General features: G+C 36.7%; 1 protein-coding gene across 5 annotated transcripts in view; it reads left to right on the top strand.

Annotated features, from left to right (window-relative positions):
- Nucleotides 1-19,288, top strand: part of LOC150058406 (inactive ribosomal protein S6 kinase delta-1) — a 152,449-nt gene that overhangs the window by 115,396 nt on the left and 17,765 nt on the right. For 3 of the 5 annotated variants that reach the window (XM_090341205.1, XM_090341208.1, XM_090341206.1), the window contains 2 exons: nt 4,896-6,473; nt 6,745-6,834. In XM_090341205.1, the coding sequence (XP_090197331.1) occupies nt 4,896-6,473; nt 6,745-6,834 (1,668 nt within the window). Of the gene's footprint in view, nt 1-4,895; nt 6,474-6,744; nt 6,835-10,292; nt 10,384-19,288 lie in introns of all 5 variants that reach the window. The other 2 variants (XR_016536881.1, XM_090341207.1) reach the window with 2 other exon arrangements.

Genomic DNA, 19,288 nt, shown 5'->3' with positions numbered 1-19,288 from the left:
TTTTAATTCAACCTTATGAATTAGTTTTTTTCACAGATTAAAATAGGCCACGAAAGAATCATTTTAGATTCTTAGAGTGTTAAAATTATAAATATTTTATGTAATTTGAATATTTTCTGGTTTGGCAATAATAGTTTTTAAGTTAATATCATTGTTGCAATGATACTATTGACATTTGTGTTTTTAGATATGATCATAATTCTGCAGAAAGTAAAAACCTATCCAGCTGTGATGGGTGAGAAAATTTATTGGGAATAATGTGTTTTTGTGGGTTATATGGCTTTCATGATTTCAGAAGGATGTAATATGACCAAAATTTTGTTTTTGTAGCTCTGATTTGAGCCTTAAACTTAGCTGGGCACCCAACAAAGAATGTTGAATTGCTAAAGCAGTGTTTTCCTCTTGAATACAGTTTTATAATTCTTGTTAGAGTACTTGCATGGGCTCAAACAGATTCTACAAAGGGAACTCCAACAATCACAATTTAATAATGAAAAGAATGGAAATTATTAATCAGATTGCTAAACTTGCTAATGCCTCTATGGAGAGGCTCTAATAAGTGTGGTTACTGGTAAAGCCAGAGAGCAGCACTTAGCCAAAGCGTTAAAAGTGTTCCTGCTTCTTCATTCAGTACTTTCATGTCTGGGAGTCTGTACTGATAAAATTATCAAAGACAACAACTACTCACAAATACTTATTTTTAATTCTAATAGTAAAAGACAAGGGACAATTTAATATCCAACAGAGGAACATTTAAACATACTCTTGTGTATATCAAATGGATATATTATATAGACATTGAAGCTCTTTTTCCCCCCCTTATAAAAGTTAGAAAAATTTATGGCCAAATTGCTGGCACATACCTGTAATCCCAGCTGTCTAGGATGCAGAAATCAGGAGGAACATGATTTAGGCCAGCCTGGGAAAAAAAAGTTGGTGAGATTCTATCTCAACTAACAAGCCCAGCTACAGGATGTACTGAGGGAGGAGAATCATCTGAAGATGACCCAGGACAAAATAGCAAAACCTTATCTGAAAAATAAAACAAAAAGATTGAAGGAAGGCATAGCTCAAGTGCTAGAATGTCTGCCTAGATGAGGCCCTGAGTATAAACTTACTGCCAAAAAAAAAAAATAGAAAATGTTTATATTAATTTGAAGAAAAAGCTAAAAATAAATGTAGTAAGAGTTTAATAATGGGATCATTGGGTGATGGGATTACTGATAATGGTTGCTTTTTTATGTTTTACTGTTAGATATTTTTTGAATATTTTATTTTATTTTATTTTTTTGCCAGTCCTGGGCTTGAGCTCAGGGCCTGAGCACTGTCCTTGGACTTTCTCAAGGCTAGAGCTCTACCACTTGAGCCTTAGCACCACTTTCCGGGTTTTTCTACATATGTGATACCACGGAATCGAACCCGGGTCTTCATGCATGCTAGGCAATCACTTTAACCACTAGGCCAAACTCCCAGCCCCTTTTTTGAATATTTTAAAAGAAGGCCATTTATTATTTGTAATATAGGAAGAAAGTCTGTCTTTTCCAATAATATATTTGGTACATATAGACCTTTTTTATTAAAGATTTTGTAAAAGTTTTAAGGATGTCATCTTTTTGTAATTTGGCTTAATAAATATTCATTCAGTATTCATTATTTTATGTGCTGGATAGAGTCCTCTGCCTACAGGGGTTGAGACCTTGCTGTCTGGTAAGGGAGGCAATAAAAGCATAAGAATAATTCTAACACAAAACAGGATGGTGTAACTATCAGAAGAGGATTTAGAGATGACATGATACATGTTCAATAAGAAGTACAAAGTAGTTGGTAGAAGAGAGCAGATTCTGAAGGATCTCCCAGGATGGGTGGGTTTTGACAAATGGCAGGGAAACATCCTCAGAAGTTAGCTGTAAAAGGGAAGTCCAGTTCATATGGAGCAGGGGAGAAGACACAGCCAGAAGTGGAAGTTGTGTCACTGAGGGCTCAAGTGCCATATGGAGTCAGTACATGGTATACTAGATTGATGGGATTTGAGTTCTTTGAATGGAGAAATGCTGGGATAAGATCTGTGTTCCAGTGGAAGGCTCACTGGGCAACAGTTACAGCATACAGGTAGTACTGCAGGGATCTCTGTGGCTGTTGTCTCCCAAGCAAGACAGAGTGACCAAAGGAATTAAGAAGGATGCCTGGGAGAGACATGATACACAGATCCTATAGGACTTGGAAACTTGTCAAATATATGCCAGTCAAGGGAAAGATAATACTGTAAGTGTGGTCCAAATTTTTTTGTGTCAGGTTTTGAAGTCAGGAAGAAATTATTTGGGCTATAGAAATAAAGTACATGGAGATTCAGATTCCAGGTAGTTGTAGCCTAAATCAAGCTTCTCCTAGGACTTTATTAAGCACAGTTCCATGGTGATCTCTAGAGCTTTCCAGCTACAGATGCTGTCTGCTTTGTGGTGAGTTATCATCTCATGATAGCTGAATTTTTATTAGATATGGCACACTGTTGACAGAAGACATAAAACCAGAAAAACGACTTGGTTCTTTCCTCACAGCACCCGTACTCTAGGAGAAATGAAATCCCCAGATACCATTTTATTTAGATTAGTGCCATAACACAGGTGTTTGTGGTAGAATAGTGTGGTTATTTACTAGACACAATGGAAATCAACACACAGCTCCTTTTGTGAGTTTGAAAATCCTATATAAAATCCTTAAACATTAATACAGCCATGATCAAGAAATCTGATAACAACAGATGTTGGAGGGGATACGGCCAGGAGGGATCACTACTACACTGTAGGTGGGAGTGCAAACTTGTTCAACTACTATGGAAAGCAGTATGGCAGTTCCTCAAAAGACTAAACATAGAGCTCCCCTATGACCCAGCAATTCCACTACTTGGCATTTACCCAATTGTCCAGAAACAGGACATACTAAAGCCACTAGCACAACGATGTTCATTGCAGCACTATTTACCATAGAAAAGATATGGAACCAATGGAGATGAGAAACATTTTATTCTATGAAAAAGTGAGAGGGAAAAGTTATAAATATATGATTTTCTCAAAATGGAAAAGACTTAACTAGATCATTGACAGGAAGAGATGTATGAGAGTACTAGGATGAATGTAACAGTTACCCTTTACTGTCCATTTATTCTTACTAAGCACAGCATAAGGTACTTTCTGTATTTACTGAATTCTTTGAAATGAAATGTGAAGTAGAAATAAATATTTTATTATAGTTTATATAATATAAACTATATTGACTGCTAGAGTTTTTTTCCTTAAGATTTAACCACCTGGGTTTATGATGCTCAGTAACTTGAACAATATTCTGACAAAATTACCTTCTTATGTGAATGTGAGAATTTGTTTTTAGCACTTTAGTTTTAGTTTCCTGTGTTGGGATACTCCATTTCTGTCTGCACAAAGTATGCTTCCAACAGTAACTGTTGGATTGGAACTAAGGTCCTTGTCCTTGCAAAGGGGTACTCTTCTCCTGAGCCATGACTCTAGTCTACCAGTTCTTACATTAATACTATAATATTTTAATATTCTGATATTTTAAGCATTATGGGTAGGGCTTCTATTTTACAAAAACAAAAACCACTGATTCTGTGGTAGATTTATCTCATTTCTTTTTGGTGGCACTGGGGATTGAATTTAGAGTCTCAACTAAGGGCTTAACTTGCACAGCTAATGCTCTACTACTTGAGCTGCATCTCCAGTCGCCTTTTTTTTTTGGTGATTATCTTGGACTTTTCTACCCAGTTTACCTTCTATGATCCTTAGCATTTCAGCTCTCAAGTAGCTAGGATTATAAGCATGAGCCACTGACACCTAATTTAATTCTGAGGATGGTGTGTGTGTGTGTGTGTGTGTGTGTGTGTGTGTGTGTGTGTGTGTGTGTGTGTGAGAGAGAGAGAGAGAGAGACAGACAGACAGACAGACAGACAGACAGACAGACAGACACACCTGAATGCTGTTGCTGGGCTTTTTCACTGAAGGTTACTACTGGAGTCACGGTTCCACTTCCAACTTTTTTTTTTTAGTTGGTCGTGGGGCTTGAACTCTGGGCCTGAGCATTGTCGCTGAGCTCTTCAGCTCAAGGCTACTGCCCTACCCCTAGAGCCACAGCACCACTTCTGGTTTTTTAGTTAATTGGAGATAAGAATCTCAGACTTTAGTGCTCCCTGGCTGGCTTTGAACCACGATCCTTAGATTTCGGCCTCCTGAGAAGCTAGGATTATAGGCGTCAGCCACTGCACCGGCTCATTTCCAACTTTTTGATGGTTAATTGAAGATGAGAATCTCAGGGACTTCCCCATGAGAACTGGCTTCAAACTATGGTCCTCAGATCTTAGCCTCCTGAGGTTTATAGGTATAAGCCATCTGCACCTGGCAATTTTGAATTTTTAATGGTTAATATAAAGTAAAATGCATGGCAGTTATTAATTATATAGCCAATATAATAGTTCTAAATTACACACCAGATGCCAAATTTCTCCCCCAATTTATTAAAATAGTAACTGATTTTTCTCCCCATTGTAGAGCATGTTTTAAATAGCACATGTATTTCTACTTGACCAGTTTTCACATAAGAAGATCAGAACATAATCATATGTTTCTGAAACTAATATTTATCCTGGAGCAAGATTTTAGCTATGAGACTTTATATTTGTATTTTGGAAACATTTTCTTTAAAAAGAAGGCTAGGCATAACAAAATTGAAAAATAACCACATTATATTAAATATGCTTGACTTATAACATATTTGATATTGATATCATTGACTTATTTTTGATTGATTATTAGAATATGTTACTTTTCTAGTAGCTCAAGCGACTGCCAATTTGTGGATCTTAATTTTTTTGTTATACTTGTTTTCAGGTGGTAAACTCTGGTCATACATCAGTAAATACCTAAATAGAAACACTGAAGAAAGCTTTAACAACAAGGACATGAAAAAATCCACACCTAAAGTTTACCTGCAACAGCCATCTTCTAGCCCTCAAGACAGCAGCAGCTTTGAGTCCAGAGGAAGTGATGGAGGGAGCCTGCTTAAAGCTCTGCCTTTGAAGGCCAGTCTTACCCTGAGTTCTCAAGATGATAGCAATCAGGAAGATGATGGGCAAGACAGCTCTCCCAAGTGGCCAGATTCGGGTTCCAGTTCTGAGGAAGAATGCACTACTAGTTATTTAACATTATGCAATGAATATGGGCAAGAAAAAATTGATCCTGGGTCTTTGAATGAGGAGCTGTTCCTGAAGACTGAGGGGGACAGTGTTGACTCCAGGGCTGTTCAGAGCTTCCCTGTTCCACTTGCTGCTGGCAGTGCCAGCCCCGGCTCTCAGCTGAAGTTCTTCCCTGGAGATGAAGATTCAGAAGCAGTTTGCTCTCCGAGAACATCGGATTCACTCAGTAGATCGAAAAATAGCCCCATGGAATTCTTTAGGATAGACAGTAAAGATAGTGCAAGTGAACTCCCGGGGCTGGATTTTGGGGAAAAATTGTATAGTCTAAAATCAGAACCTTTGAAGCCATTCTTTGCCCTTCCAGATGGAGACAGCATTTCCAGTTTTAGTCCTAGTGAAAGCAAGGTAGAATTTAAAGCTCAGGACACAATTAGCAGGGGCTCAGATGACTCGGTCCCTGTTATTTCATTTAAAGATGCTGCTTTTGATGATGTTAGTGGTACTGAGGAAGGAAGGCCTGATCTTCTTGTAAATCTACCTGGTGAATTGGAATCAGCAAATGAAACTTTAGTAATGGGACCTACGAAGTTTTCACAGACCAATGTAGGCAGAATAGAAAGTAAACTGCTAGAAGCCCCTGATGTGTTATGCCTTAGGCTTAGTACAGAACAACAGCAAGCCCATGAAGAACAAGGCACCGAGGAGCTGAGTGATTCTTCTAGAGCTAAATCCTCCAGTACAACAGAGAAATACTATGTACCGGAGGACCTGGGGGCGTTGTTTACAGCAGCTATGGATTATAAGAGTTCAGGGGACACATCTCTGTTACCCAGCTCAGCTGCTGAGTTTCAAGAATTTGGAGCGGCAGAGTCAGCAGTAACTACAGATGACATGGAAGAAAGCTTATTCTCTATATCTAATCCACTCTCAGGTGCTAATGAACATAATACAAACACAGACACTTTAAAAGCAGAAGAAGTATTGCTGTTTACAGACCAAAGTGATGATCTGGCTAAAGAGAAACCGACTTTATTATTCCAGAGAGACTCTGAGGCTAAGGGAGAAAGTGGGTTAGCACTAGAAGGAGACAAGGAGATCCATCAGATTTTTGAAGACCTTGATAAAAAATTAGCACTAAGCTCCAGGTTTTACATCCCAGAGGGCTGCATTCAAAGATGGGCTGCTGAAATGGTGGTAGCCCTTGATGCTTTACATAGAGAGGGAATTGTGTGCCGCGATTTGAACCCAAACAACATCTTATTGAATGATAGAGGTCAGGAACTTTTGCAAATGCATTTCTTTTTATTCGCTGTTGCTTCCAATTAACTGAGTAGGCGTTTTATCTTGTAATTAGTATCTTCATTTCCTGTCTAGAGCTTCATTATCAGTGCAGCAAATTCACCCCCAGTAATAGCTTCTAGTACTTAATGATGCCATTATTCTTAATGATACTGTTTTTAGCTACAAAAGGAGTAATTACAGTTCACTTCTGCAGAAAATGGAAGAGAAAAATGTTTTGATTTCTCCTGTCGTTTTGTTTTTAGGACACATTCAGCTAACGTATTTTAGCAGGTGGAGTGAGGTTGAAGATTCCTGTGACAGCGATGCCATAGAGAGAATGTACTGTGCCCCAGGTTAGCGCAATCTCCTAAAATGTTTCACTTGGAAAAGTGCTTCCACAGTTCACATTTCTTCATACAAGTTGCATTTTCTACCAGCAGTCCACACATGTGCTGGATGTGCTTATTGCTTTCACCTTTCAAAAAGGAATATTGGCAGTCAAGCCATCATGTAATTCATAGTGATTGCTTTTTTAAAAACACTGATGCATGCCTTAAAACTTACAGTGAGTTCTTTAAAATGTCTTAATTAGTGTTCAGAAGGACTTTTAAAAGTCTTTATTAAGATTTGGGAGATGCAGCCGAAGGGTAAAATCTTAAGGCTAAGAGTGGATAAAATGTGGATTTTAAAAACAGTGTGATTTATGAGCTCATTTGTCACATTAGAACACAGTTCTGAAAGTTCTATCTGTATTTAAGAAAATTAGGAAGCAAGTTTTCCTTGTTTTAAAATAGACTATTTATCCACAGTATTTACTAGAATGGGTTCTCTTTATTATATTTACTTTTTTTAAACTAAAGATTCATGTCTGTGGTGATTAGATTCTTTGCTGACAATTTTAGGTAGCTTTAACATGTGCATTGAATTGCATCCTTTCTGTCATCAGTAAAGATGCACTATATGGAAACGTTTGTTTTCTTTTTGCCCAGCATTTGATTGGTCTGGGTGACCAGTGTCTTACCTCATTGTTCCACTTTGTTTGTGTTCCCATGAATTGCTAGGTTTTAATACACTGTTTAGTGCTGACTAGCTAACCAGTGTATTGATGCTAACCTTGTGAGCACTGTGTAATTTGGATTAAAAGTTTTGTTGTTTTTAGTTAAAATATATAATACTTGTGAAGAATTACTTTTGTATGAGGAAATAGCAGATACTCCAAAACTTCCCCAAAAAATAACAGTTTGGGAATTAATATTATCACATTTACTTCTTTCTTCTTCCTTTTCCAAAATTAGGACTGTTTGGATTAGATTAATTTCCTCCTAGAGCTACAAGAGCACATCTTAATTTTTTTTCCCAGATGATAATTTGATGCTGTTTCTTTGGAACTTTATTAGTGTGGTATATAGTTAATGGGATAACAAAAATATTTATGGTGAAATAACTTTATTGTAATTACCTGATCTATTGGATTTACAGACACCTCTTATCTAATTTGATAGTATTAGATGCCAGTGTACATATAATGTACATATAATGGTTAATTATGGAGAATTTGGAAGTCTTAGAATCCACATTAAATTTGGAAATGCTTTTGTATGGAGCCTAAAGAACAGAGTAAATCACAGGAAGAAAAAAACCCAAATATATATTGGTATTAATGTTTATAAATGGTCTCCTTGCTTCCAATTTTTTATTGTTAGATTATATTGCAAAGCTATTTGTAACATGGTATTTTAACATTTGGTTGCAGGGTTTTCCTTTGATCTCTAGAAGTGTTGTTTAATAATCATAACATCTTGGCATTTGGGAACTTTAATACATTCACCCATGGGGAATATACACACTGAATATACATGTACTGAAATAACCAATTGAATACAGATCAGTTTCCCGGTCCTTATTTTTAACTTTTTCCCAGAAATCTCAATTCTTGTAGATCACCAGCAGGTGGCAGTGTGCCATTAATAGATTTTTTTTTCCCCCCTGCTGTCCTCTTCCAGGTTGTCCTTCACTAGCATTTGAAAACGAAACAAAATAAAACTACAACCCCCAAATCCCCTAAATACCATAGACTTCTTTAGCCTCTGTTTTAGTCCTGTAATTATTTGCATAAAAGAATTGTAGCTCCAAGCTTTGTTAGTTGTACAAGTGTTAAAAATATTTTGACATACATTGAACTATTTAGAAAGTTTCTCCAATCCTTGAATATAGTAATGAAGTGAGACAAACCTAGACCTTAACAGAACAATAATGCTATATTATAATGTAGGTGATCTCACACATAATCAGAGAACTCAAGTAAGCCATTAAGCTGATATACTTTCTTCCCTTACTAGTAATAATAGCAAATTCATGAATTATTTTCTTAAAACAAGAATAACAGTGCTACTGTTAAGTAGATATTTCTTCTCAAAGTAGTGGAAATGTGCTAATTTTTTTCAGTGCTTTAAATTCACAAGTCAGTAATAGAGTATTGAACCTTCTTTTGATGTCTTTAAAATGTCAAGGGTTGAAATAACTCCCACCTTCACCCCTGTTTCCTCTTTCTTTGTATTTCCCTACTCTAGCCTTAACATTGTTGTGCAACTAACCAAAGTTGTCATAAGATTATGATGAGAAGGATTTGCTTCTGTTTAAACAGCATGGAGCCTCTGCCCTACCATTCATTCCTCCTGGGAATCCTTATCACATATTTGTCCTAAAAACAGTATCCACCTGCCCTGTATTTTATAATATCAGCAGTGTATCTTTTCATCTTGTGGATGATGTGCCTTTATATTTTGAAGAAAATTTTCCAGTAACAGATTCGATTTACATGAACAGAAACTTGAGCAAATGCCAAGCTAGCAGGGGGGCCATTATTCTGCTCTATAAATAAGTTTTAAACAGAAAAACACACACAGAAACCTGTGAATCAACATGTTTTGGTCTAATTGAGGGGAAAAGCAAGAAAGATAAATTTTGAAATGCAAATGATCACCTTCTGTTATTTAAGACTAGTTTCTGCCAACTTTGTGATCTTAGATTTTTTTTAAAAAAGTCACAGCCATTTCAACCACGTATACTATCAAGGAAGTCCAAACATCACATTTCTGCAACACTAAAAGCTTTCTTTAAAAGTTGCCTTTTTAATATTAAAGAAAATGAATCCAACAACAAAAAGACAAAAACCATGGAGCTTTCTCTGTCCACATCTGTGAAAAAGCCGTAGCACATAAATGGCTGCAGCTGCAGAGCCATCAAGAGGGTCTTGAGAATACGAATTCACTGATCAAACCAAGCCCTGTTTTCAAAGTAGAATCCATTCCTTTTAGGTTCACTTTGTGTCCTTAGATTACCAACGATGGTTCTCTAGAAAGGTTTTATTTTAAATAAATATCACTCATGGCAAATGGGTTCCTTTTATACCACAGATACACAGAGTAGAGTTCAGATTTGACAAAGCACAGAAAAGGGTATCCAAAGTGGGACTAGCAGATAGCATGACAATGTACTTATGACAGTGTCCCATTTCCATGTGAGGAGTCTGTTCCATGTTTTACTAGGAGAATCACAGATAGGTCTTCCTGTCTTCCATTGTGAGAGATGAGGGAACAAAAAGGTGTGCTGGTTATTCTTCCCCATGGCATTTCCATAGAGTTTCTCTGATTTTATTTCTATTTGTATAGACACAGAAAGTTTTTAGCCAAAGGATTTTACATACTTTATATTGGATAGTGTAGAATTAATTTTGCTACAGTATTTTAGATATAATGGGGAAATAGGACGTTAGTGTTTTCTTTACCTATTGGTATTTTTTTCTTTGCAGTTTTGACTCTCATCATAAAAAGCAACTAGAAATAGAACCCATTTAAAATACAAAGACTATAGTTGAAAGTTCAATATGCAATCTACTTCAAGTGAGTAGAATTATTTATGTTAGTTATTATGCTAATATTGTCACTTATATTTCCCATTCCAGTCTTAAACAAGTTGAAACAATATCCTTTCAGTGTGTCCTTCACTTTTATTTTCCATCTCATTATGAGCCTTTGATTCTAAATGCTTGAAATATATGTTTATATTTCTTGTTGACTACTTTTTAGACTGGAGAATTTATAGGTGAATATGTGTAAATTGAAGAAGACCAGAATGCTTTTCACTGTAGCCCAATCTCCACGCTCCCAGATGTCAAATGACAGCTTTGCTTCCTCTGTTAGGCGATTTCACACTTGGAAACAGCTCACAGCTGACGGGGAAAAGTGAAACATAGGAAAATCATGCTGCAAGTATCTGCAAAATTCAGTATTAGAGCATGACATTTACTACAGTTCTTTGCTATTCTAGCCTGACTTTATCATCAAATAAGCCATGAATATATATTTCAGGAGGGGTAGTTTTCTCTGTCCTTTTCCATAAACATGACTTCCATTCGATTGCTTTCTTTCTAAGTGCAGTGTGTATAATAAGTAATTAATCATTAGAAGTAAGTCTCAGACCATGAGTGGTTTAAAATACCTTGAGGCCATCCAGTTCCAAATCTAGAATAATTAGATAGCATCAAGAATTACCTGGAGCCAGAAGTCAGACCTTGTGGTATTGTGCTTACTTAGCATGCATGAAGCCCCAGGTCTGATTCCTTGGTACAACATGCACAGAAAAAACCAGAAGTGGTGCTGTGGCTCAAGTAGTAGAGCGCTAGCCTTGAGAAAGCCCAAGGACAGTGCTTAGGCCCTGCGTTCAAGCCCCAGGACTGGCCAAAAACAAAACAAAGCAAAACAACCCAAAAAAGATCTGGATATTTACCCCCAATCAAACAGTAGCTTATTGATCGTGTGATCTTTTCTAGTGTCAGATAATATAACAGTCTAACTCATATAAAATGTAGTCAGAATTCAACTTCATCTTACTAAGGCAAGAATGTTTCTATCTGAGGAGAAATATTGCTTTCTCATCTAACACTAATAGAGCGTTAATAAAAAATAATAGTTTTATTTTGAGGATGACTTTTTCAGTATATCTTTTATATCAGTTATGGAGTTTGTATATTATAACTTTACAATGTATAAATGAGGAATTTATGGAAATTATTTTTATTTAGAGGAAGAAGTCAGTGAAAGGTGAATGTCAACATTTCTAACAAAACAAAATTGTTTGAAAAAGAAAGAATTATTTAGGTCTGAGAATTTATCTTGGGTAATTTCAGCAAGTATGGACAATTTCTCTTTGGGAACTTAAAATAGACAGGAAAATTAATGTAGAAATATGTTTAAAAATAAACAGGATGAGTACAGTTTTGGTGTAGTCTTTTCTTTTAAAGAATAAATAAGAAAAATAGGTAGTGTTGTAGACATAAAATAGTAAGTAAAATATTTGTGATATGCCAACAATAATTTGTTTAGTGGTACCACTTGCTGAAAAAGTGCTTTATCGTTTGAGCCATTCTGCTAATCCCTTTTTGTGTCATTATTGTCAGGATAGAGTCTCTATTTGTGTTCAATCCGTCTTGGACGACAGCTTTCCTATTCATGTTTCCCTTTATCGTTGGGGTGACAGGCACACAGTACTTGTACTCAGCTGTTAATTGAGATAGAGCCTTATGAACTTTTATGTCTATGCAGGCTTTGAACTGTGTTTCTTCAATCTCTGCCTCTCAAGTATCTAGAATTAGAGGTTTGAACCATTGGACCTATCTTTAAACAATAACTTCTTGTTTGATTTACCCTGAAGCAAAATGTCAGCATTAAATCTTGTTTTAATGTTTTCTTTGATTAGTAAGTATATTTAATCTGCTGTCTTTAGTTCTTATCATCATAAGTCTATTTCTTATAAAGGAAAGCTAGTTAAACTGTTAAGTTAGCTGTAAAATAGTGGAAATTTTATGGAGAATTGATGTAAAGAAAATTGAAGGCTGTCTTTAAGAGGATTTGAGGGTGTAGAACCCTGGGGTCTAGGTAGGATGTATCCTGAAGCCCTCATAAATACCCTTACTGTGGGTGTGTCACCTTGACATCTGGGTTATGATCATTCTATGTTGAAATGGTTATGTTCTGAAACCACTCCTCTTCTATCAGGCCAGAATGTGATTTGTCTCTAGTAGTGAGAATAAGATGGGAATAGTAGAGATCAACCCTATTATTTGTCATCTCAGTAAATAATACTTTAGCCTAGTCCAGAAGAAGAAATTCTTCAGCTGTTAGAATCAGAATTTATAGGGATGATAAATGTGTAATATTTTCATACAGAAGTATTGAAATACAGTTTTTCTGTACATTGCCCAATACTTCTTGATTAGGTAGGTGATTTGTGGGGGAGAGCTGTTATTCTGCTTTCCATCAGCATAACAAATACATGAACTAATCAATTTTTATAAAGAGAGGGTTTATTTTGGTTCACAGTTTTTGAGGTTCCAGGTGGTGAGTGGTTGACCCTGTAGCTTGGGCCTCTGGCAAAAAAGTACATCATGGTGGGAAGGTTTGTGGAGCAAACCATCTACCTTATGACTGGGGAGCAAAAAATGAGGAAGAATAAAGGGCTAGGGTTCCACAATCCCTCTCAAAGATATGGGACCATGATGAAAAGGTCTACCCCTAAACCCCAGTTCCCACAGTTTCACAATTGCAAGCTGGGACCAAGCCTTTAACATATGGGCCTTTGGAAAACGTTTAAGATCCAAACAGTAGCACAGGATTATCTTATGGTGTTTTATTTTTATTTTTTAAAGAGTTTGATTTTAATATTTATGCCAAATCTTTTTTTTTCTTAGTGATCTAATGCAAGTGTTTTTTTTCAGAAAAGGACCATGAGACTGGAGACTTACAATTTTAAGTAATAGCTGCAGAGTAATTCTTCCTGTGTTTTCATGTCAGAATTGATTCTTGGCATTGCCAATAAACTGAGCTGTCTTTGCCTCTGGTATTCAGCAAAGAAGACATTGTGCTAAATCTTAAGTTCTAGAGCAATCAGACAGCTATTTTCATCAAGCCTTTAGTTTCTATACCCTGTAAAGTCTTCGCTGGTTGAATCACTTGTGTAATAACCAAGGGCTCACGCCTTCCAAGCAATTCTTCAAAAATATTTCTTTCAGATAAACATTTAAAAATGCTAAGGTTAAAAAAAAAAACAAAAACTAATGATGAGAAGGTAAATTGGATTCCCAAAGTCCTCTAATAGCAGTGCATGTTGCTCTCTGCCTGCCTAGCATGGCAGCAGAGCTGCTGAGAGAGCTGTGCCTCCTGTCATTCTCACAGTTTTCAGTTAGCCTTTTTCTCATCAATCAGCTTTAATGGCTTTGGTTGGGTAACACTGTGACACCTGATGGTTATTCAGAATGGAGTTGTTGTGATGTAATCAGTGGAAAATGGTTTTTTTCCTTCTTCTTAGAAATGTAGAGGGAACAGAAGAAAGAGTGCATAGAGCTCAGAATTACAATGAGTCAACCAGGAGTCATGTGGTGGTTACCCATTTCTTATTTGATCTCACAAGAAAATGGTATAGTAAGAATGCCTATAAACTCCCTTGAATAAGTAATTCTTGGTCCTGGAATGCTGAATCATGTGAAATCAAGGAATTTTGACACAAGTTGTACAGATCATTGCAGGAAAGTTCAGAACATGGTTGCCAGGTCACCACAACTACAAATCCAAACTGGGGATGGAGGAGAAAAAGAGATGAACTCAGTATTTTGTCAAGCCTACCTGAACAGAATGTAATCTGTGTTCATGCCCAGTTCCCCACTAGACAATAGGTCCAGGGGTGCAGGTAACTGAATTGCCTGAAGCAGCTGCATTAATAGAGGCAGTGACAGGAGGCAAGGCGAGAGCTCAAAGTGAGCCAAAGGAGTGAATATATGCAGGGTATTATTACTGTATCACATCTCCCTATCACCTTTTGCTACTGGGGTGAAAGCAAGTTTGAACACTGTAGACTTCTCTCTCTGGAAGGTGTTTCCAGGATAAATGCTCATTAGATAATGTGGCTTGGGAAACTTTCAAACTGCTCATATCCTGCTTAACAAATATAACATTTGAATAAGCAATTAAGTATATGTTAGAGAACTTAGGGAAGAGAGGATGGATAATTGGGCAGCCATCATTTAATAAAAAAGGAGCAAAGTGGGCTGGGAGTTTGGTCTAGTGGTAGAGTGCTTGTCTAGCATGCACGAAGCCCGGGTTCGATTCCTCGGTACCACATACATAGAAAAAAGCTGGAAGTGGTGCTGTAGCTCAAGTGGTAGAGCTCTAGCCTTGAGAAAGTCCAAGGACAGTGCTCAGGCCCTGAGCCCAAGCCAAAGACGGGCAAAAACAAACAACAACAAAAAAAAACCACACAGAGCGAGGTGCCCATTTTAAAGTTTGGGCTAAGAAATGGAATTTCTAGACTCCTGTCACCTTGAGATTTCAGATTGCCTCCTTAGAGATACTGTGAGACCTTAGGCAAATATCATCGGTCTATATTAACTTATTTCAGATATAGCATCCTTGTGAATAGTTATGTGATTTCAGACTCTTCAGCTGGAAGAGCTTGGAACTTTGACAAGTCTTTAGATATTAGAGAATCCAAATCTAAAATTAAGATATAATTTTATGCACTGGGAGTGTAGTTTGGTGGTAGTACTCTGATGAAGGATACTCTTGGCCCTGGTTTTGATCCCTACCTCTGCAAATAAAGAAATTGTATTCTTATCATTGATTTGGCTTTTATTTTCCATGTGGTCATAACATTTTGTGTTTGTGAGAACTTAAAAAAATTGTCTATAATATTCATGTGGCCAGGAGTGTGGCCTAGTGGTAGATTGCTTGCCTACCATGCATGGAACCCTGGGTTTGATTCCCTGGTACCACATACACACAAGATGGAAGTGATGCTGTGGCTCAAGTGGTAGGGTGCTAGCCTTGAGAAAGCTCAAGGATAGTGCCCAGACCCTGAGTTCAAGCCCCAGGATTGTCTAATGTATATATTTCTTGAGAAAAAACTAGGTAGTATAGTTGTCTGATAGTATGGAGTGTTTTTTATAACATTTAAGACAATCTATTATTTGTTAATTTTTTGGAGGCAGGTTTTGTTGTGTAACACAGGCTGATGTTGAACTCACAATCCTAGCTTTTGGGATTATAGGAGCCTAAGAAATATTTATAACATACTGATGATCTCACCAGCCTACCAGCTATCCTGTCAGTTTGTAAATCTAGGATATTTCATGAATGATGCTTGGACAGGGAAATGCTTGAGTTACTTCCCAATCCTGTTTTCTTTCAGCTATAGCACATTGTAACACCCAGGGGCAGTTCTTAACTATGGAGATGCATGCACTCAATGGGACTTAAAAACAAATATGGTGAGGCCTTTGAAGATGCTTTGAATGCCTTAAATGAATAGTGCTATAAAATCCAAGATCGGTATAGTTATTGAACAAACATTTATTAAATGCTTCCTGTGTCCTAGGAACAGTGCCTACGAACCAGAAATAAAGACACAATTGGTATAATATTGATGTTACTTTTGAAGTTTTATTTCAAAAGGAGATGACCCAAACAGAAGACATATACAATTGGCTAACTAGGACACTAATAGACCTTTATAGGTGAATAGTTGTATTTATAGAATGGTAATTTACTGAGCTAATGAAAGGCATGCTTAGCTTTTTGCAGTTTAGTTCCCTATATTGTTTGACATACACATTAAAAAAAAAAGGCTTTCTTTGGCATTTCTTTCTCTTTGCTTTTTAGTCATCAGCTGTAGTAGAAGACTAATGCTTAGCTCCTGCATAGAAAATCTTTATACACAGCAAGAGCTGGTGAGAAAAATTGACGAGGATTTTGTAATTTCTAGTCCCTTTCAATTAGCAACAGATGCTGCAGGGAAAGATTGTCCGTAGAGGAACATGGCGCTAATGCTCAGAGCTATGGTTGACATGGAACGTTTAGTGTAGAGAAAAGATGTTCTTTTACTTTGTTCATGTGTGTCAATAATGACAGATTACATTTTGTTTTTTTTTAACCTACCTTTCTCTATTCCTTTCTAAGTAAGTCCTTGAGTGAAGTCTACTCCTTTCTAATAAGCCCTTGGAAGAAAGTTAACAAATTATTGGCCAATTGCCACAGGATTTTAAGTTTTACTGTACTTTGAAGAATTTATGAAAAATTTAAACATATCAGCTTACTTTTTTTTTTTGCCAGTCCTGGGGCTTGAACTCAGGACCTGGGCACTGTACTTAGACACTTGTTGCTCAAGGTGAGTGCTCTGCCACTTGAGCCACAGGGCCACTTCTCACTTTTTGTATGAATGTGGTACCAAGGAATCAAACCCAGAGCTTTGTGCATGCTAGGCAAGTACTCTACAACACACTCCCAGCCCATCCAGCTTTTGATACTATAAAAGTATACATAGTACTTGATTTTAAGGCAACCAAAATCTCTTTGATCTTTACCAGCAATATCTCTTTGATTCCAAAAGGTAATGTATGTCTTTTACATGTGTTTCTTTTCTAAAAAGATTCTTGGAATCCTTAAATATTTAAAGTCGTGTTTTTGGTAGTTTACTAAAGACATACTTTTTGTATCACAAGGTACATTTACTACTGATTATTATTTTAATGTATTAGGACTTTAATTTTAGAATTATGCCATTATCCTGGTATTTGGGAGCAAATGATTTGGGTGCCAAATGTGTAAGCTTCTAAATGTTGGCTTAAACATGGAGGTTTTTTTTTTAAGTGAAGCTAGCTGAGCACAGTGACTCATGCCTATAATCCTAGCTGTTCAGGAGACTGAGATCTGAGGATCACAATTCAAAGCCAGCCTGGACACTAAAATCCCTGAGACTCTTATTTCTGATTAACCATTAGAAAACAATGTGGTGCTGTAGCTCAAGGGGTAGGGCAGTAGTCTTGAGCTAAAGAGCTTAGAGACAATGCCCAGGCCCAGAGTTCAAGCCCTAAAACCAACCAAAAAAGAAACAAAAGTTGCAAGTAGAGCTGTGGCTTTTATACTTGATGATGGCCATGCTAACTGAGGTGAGAGTATTGTTTTGATCTGAAATTTTTATGGCCAAAAATGTTGAACACTGAAACTGCACAGTGTTAAGAGGCAGATCAGTAGATGTCATGACTAAGGGACTGGAATGGGTGCATTTCCATTGTCCTCTAGACCTGCTCAAGTGTGACAATGTACACTTTGCTTCTTTTACCTCACTTCCTTTACAAATAGAGAGTCACATGGCTCCCTAAGGACCCAGATATACTGTGCTGTAGTTATATTTTTGGAGTCAGACTAAACCCTATTTAACTACAAGAATGAGACTTTGAAAATTCCTATAGTCCTTTAAAACTCTTTTATGTTTTAACAAGCCCTTCGGTCTCATTTTTTTTTTCTGAGAAATATTGTGGGTTGTTGAAGAATGTTTTATGAGCTGTTAAGTAAATCAGAGGAAGACAGATTTTATATTGTGATACCTTTATCATTTTACTTAAATCTGTTTCTTTACTGGTCATATGAGCTGTTTTGAATAATTAGCATCAGTCAGTATTCTATGTTGTAGATGACTGATGCTAAAGGCCTATAGGAATTTTCAAAGTCTCCTTCTTATAGTCAAATAGGGTTTAGTTTAGCCTGACTCTAGGTTAGATTCAGTGACATTGATTCCTTCCTCTCATGACCAGGTGGTGATTCTCAGAGAAAGGGGTAAGGAGGAGAAGCCTGAGGAATTATGCCAGCATAATTCCACTCACTGGGCATCTTAAACTAATGGAGGGAAAAGAAATTATGAGAAAGGTTCTTGAGTGCTTTTGAAAGCACTTTTCACGGTAATAAAATTAAAATCTAAGAGGTAGAAAGAATGTTAGAAGTCTGCTGTCCTCATTTTCAGAGAAAGTCAGTGATACCCCCCAGCCAAGGTGTTCCAGCATCATAGGTAGAGTCCTAGCGGTACATCTCTTTGATGTAAAAACAAACCCCTAAGATTCTTGAGTATCTCCATCTTTTTCTGAATCTTCATGAGAGTAACCTGAGATAATTTTATAGTCCTACTCTCATCCTCTACCCCATTATTTTGATTAATGTTTACAAGACACTGCACTCTAGAGAATAAGGGCATATATATTACCTTGCTGTACAGGAAAAGTATTTTAAATATTGACCAAAGATTCATATTTTAACTAGTTTTACAAAGGAGATTAATTTTCTTAATTTCATAGGATATACATTATATAGTATTACTACTATATTCTCCCCCTGTTCCTTCTGTTAGTCTACCCTCCTCTTCTCGACCTTTTCCCACACATGCCATGTAAATTTAGCTTCCTGATATTCATTTTGTTCAACTTTGAGTTCATTTTTTCCCCAAGGAAGTACACAATTTGAATTGTCCCCTGCAAATACAATCTTTGGTTAATACATTTGTGTATATTTACTTACAACTCCACACACACACACACACACATATATATATATATATATTTGCTTATACATTTATAAATTATTTCTAGCTTCCACAACAGCCTGACTTACTTAATATACTTTTTTTCTAATTCTGTTTCTTTGCAAACGATGTAATATTCTTCCTGTTGAATGAGTAGAGTTTCATTGTGTATACATACCCATTTTCTGGATCCAGTAATCTATTGAGGGTCATCAGCTCTGTTTCCATACCCTGGCTGAGGTGAATAGTACAGCAGTGAACATGGTTGGTGGATTTCTTTAGTGTATCCTGATTTATAATCTTTTAGATAAATGTTCCAGAGTGGTATTGCTGAATCTTAAGATAGTTCTATGTTTAGTTTTCAGAGGAATCTTAAAACTGCTTTCCAGAGTGGCAAACAAGTTTGCA

Source organism: Megascapheus bottae, chromosome 10 (assembly GCF_031878675.1).
Source record: "Megascapheus bottae isolate mThoBot1 chromosome 10, mThoBot2.hap1, whole genome shotgun sequence".
Lineage (NCBI taxonomy): Eukaryota > Metazoa > Chordata > Mammalia > Rodentia > Geomyidae > Megascapheus > Megascapheus bottae.
This window is presented reverse-complemented; position numbering and strand designations above follow the sequence as displayed.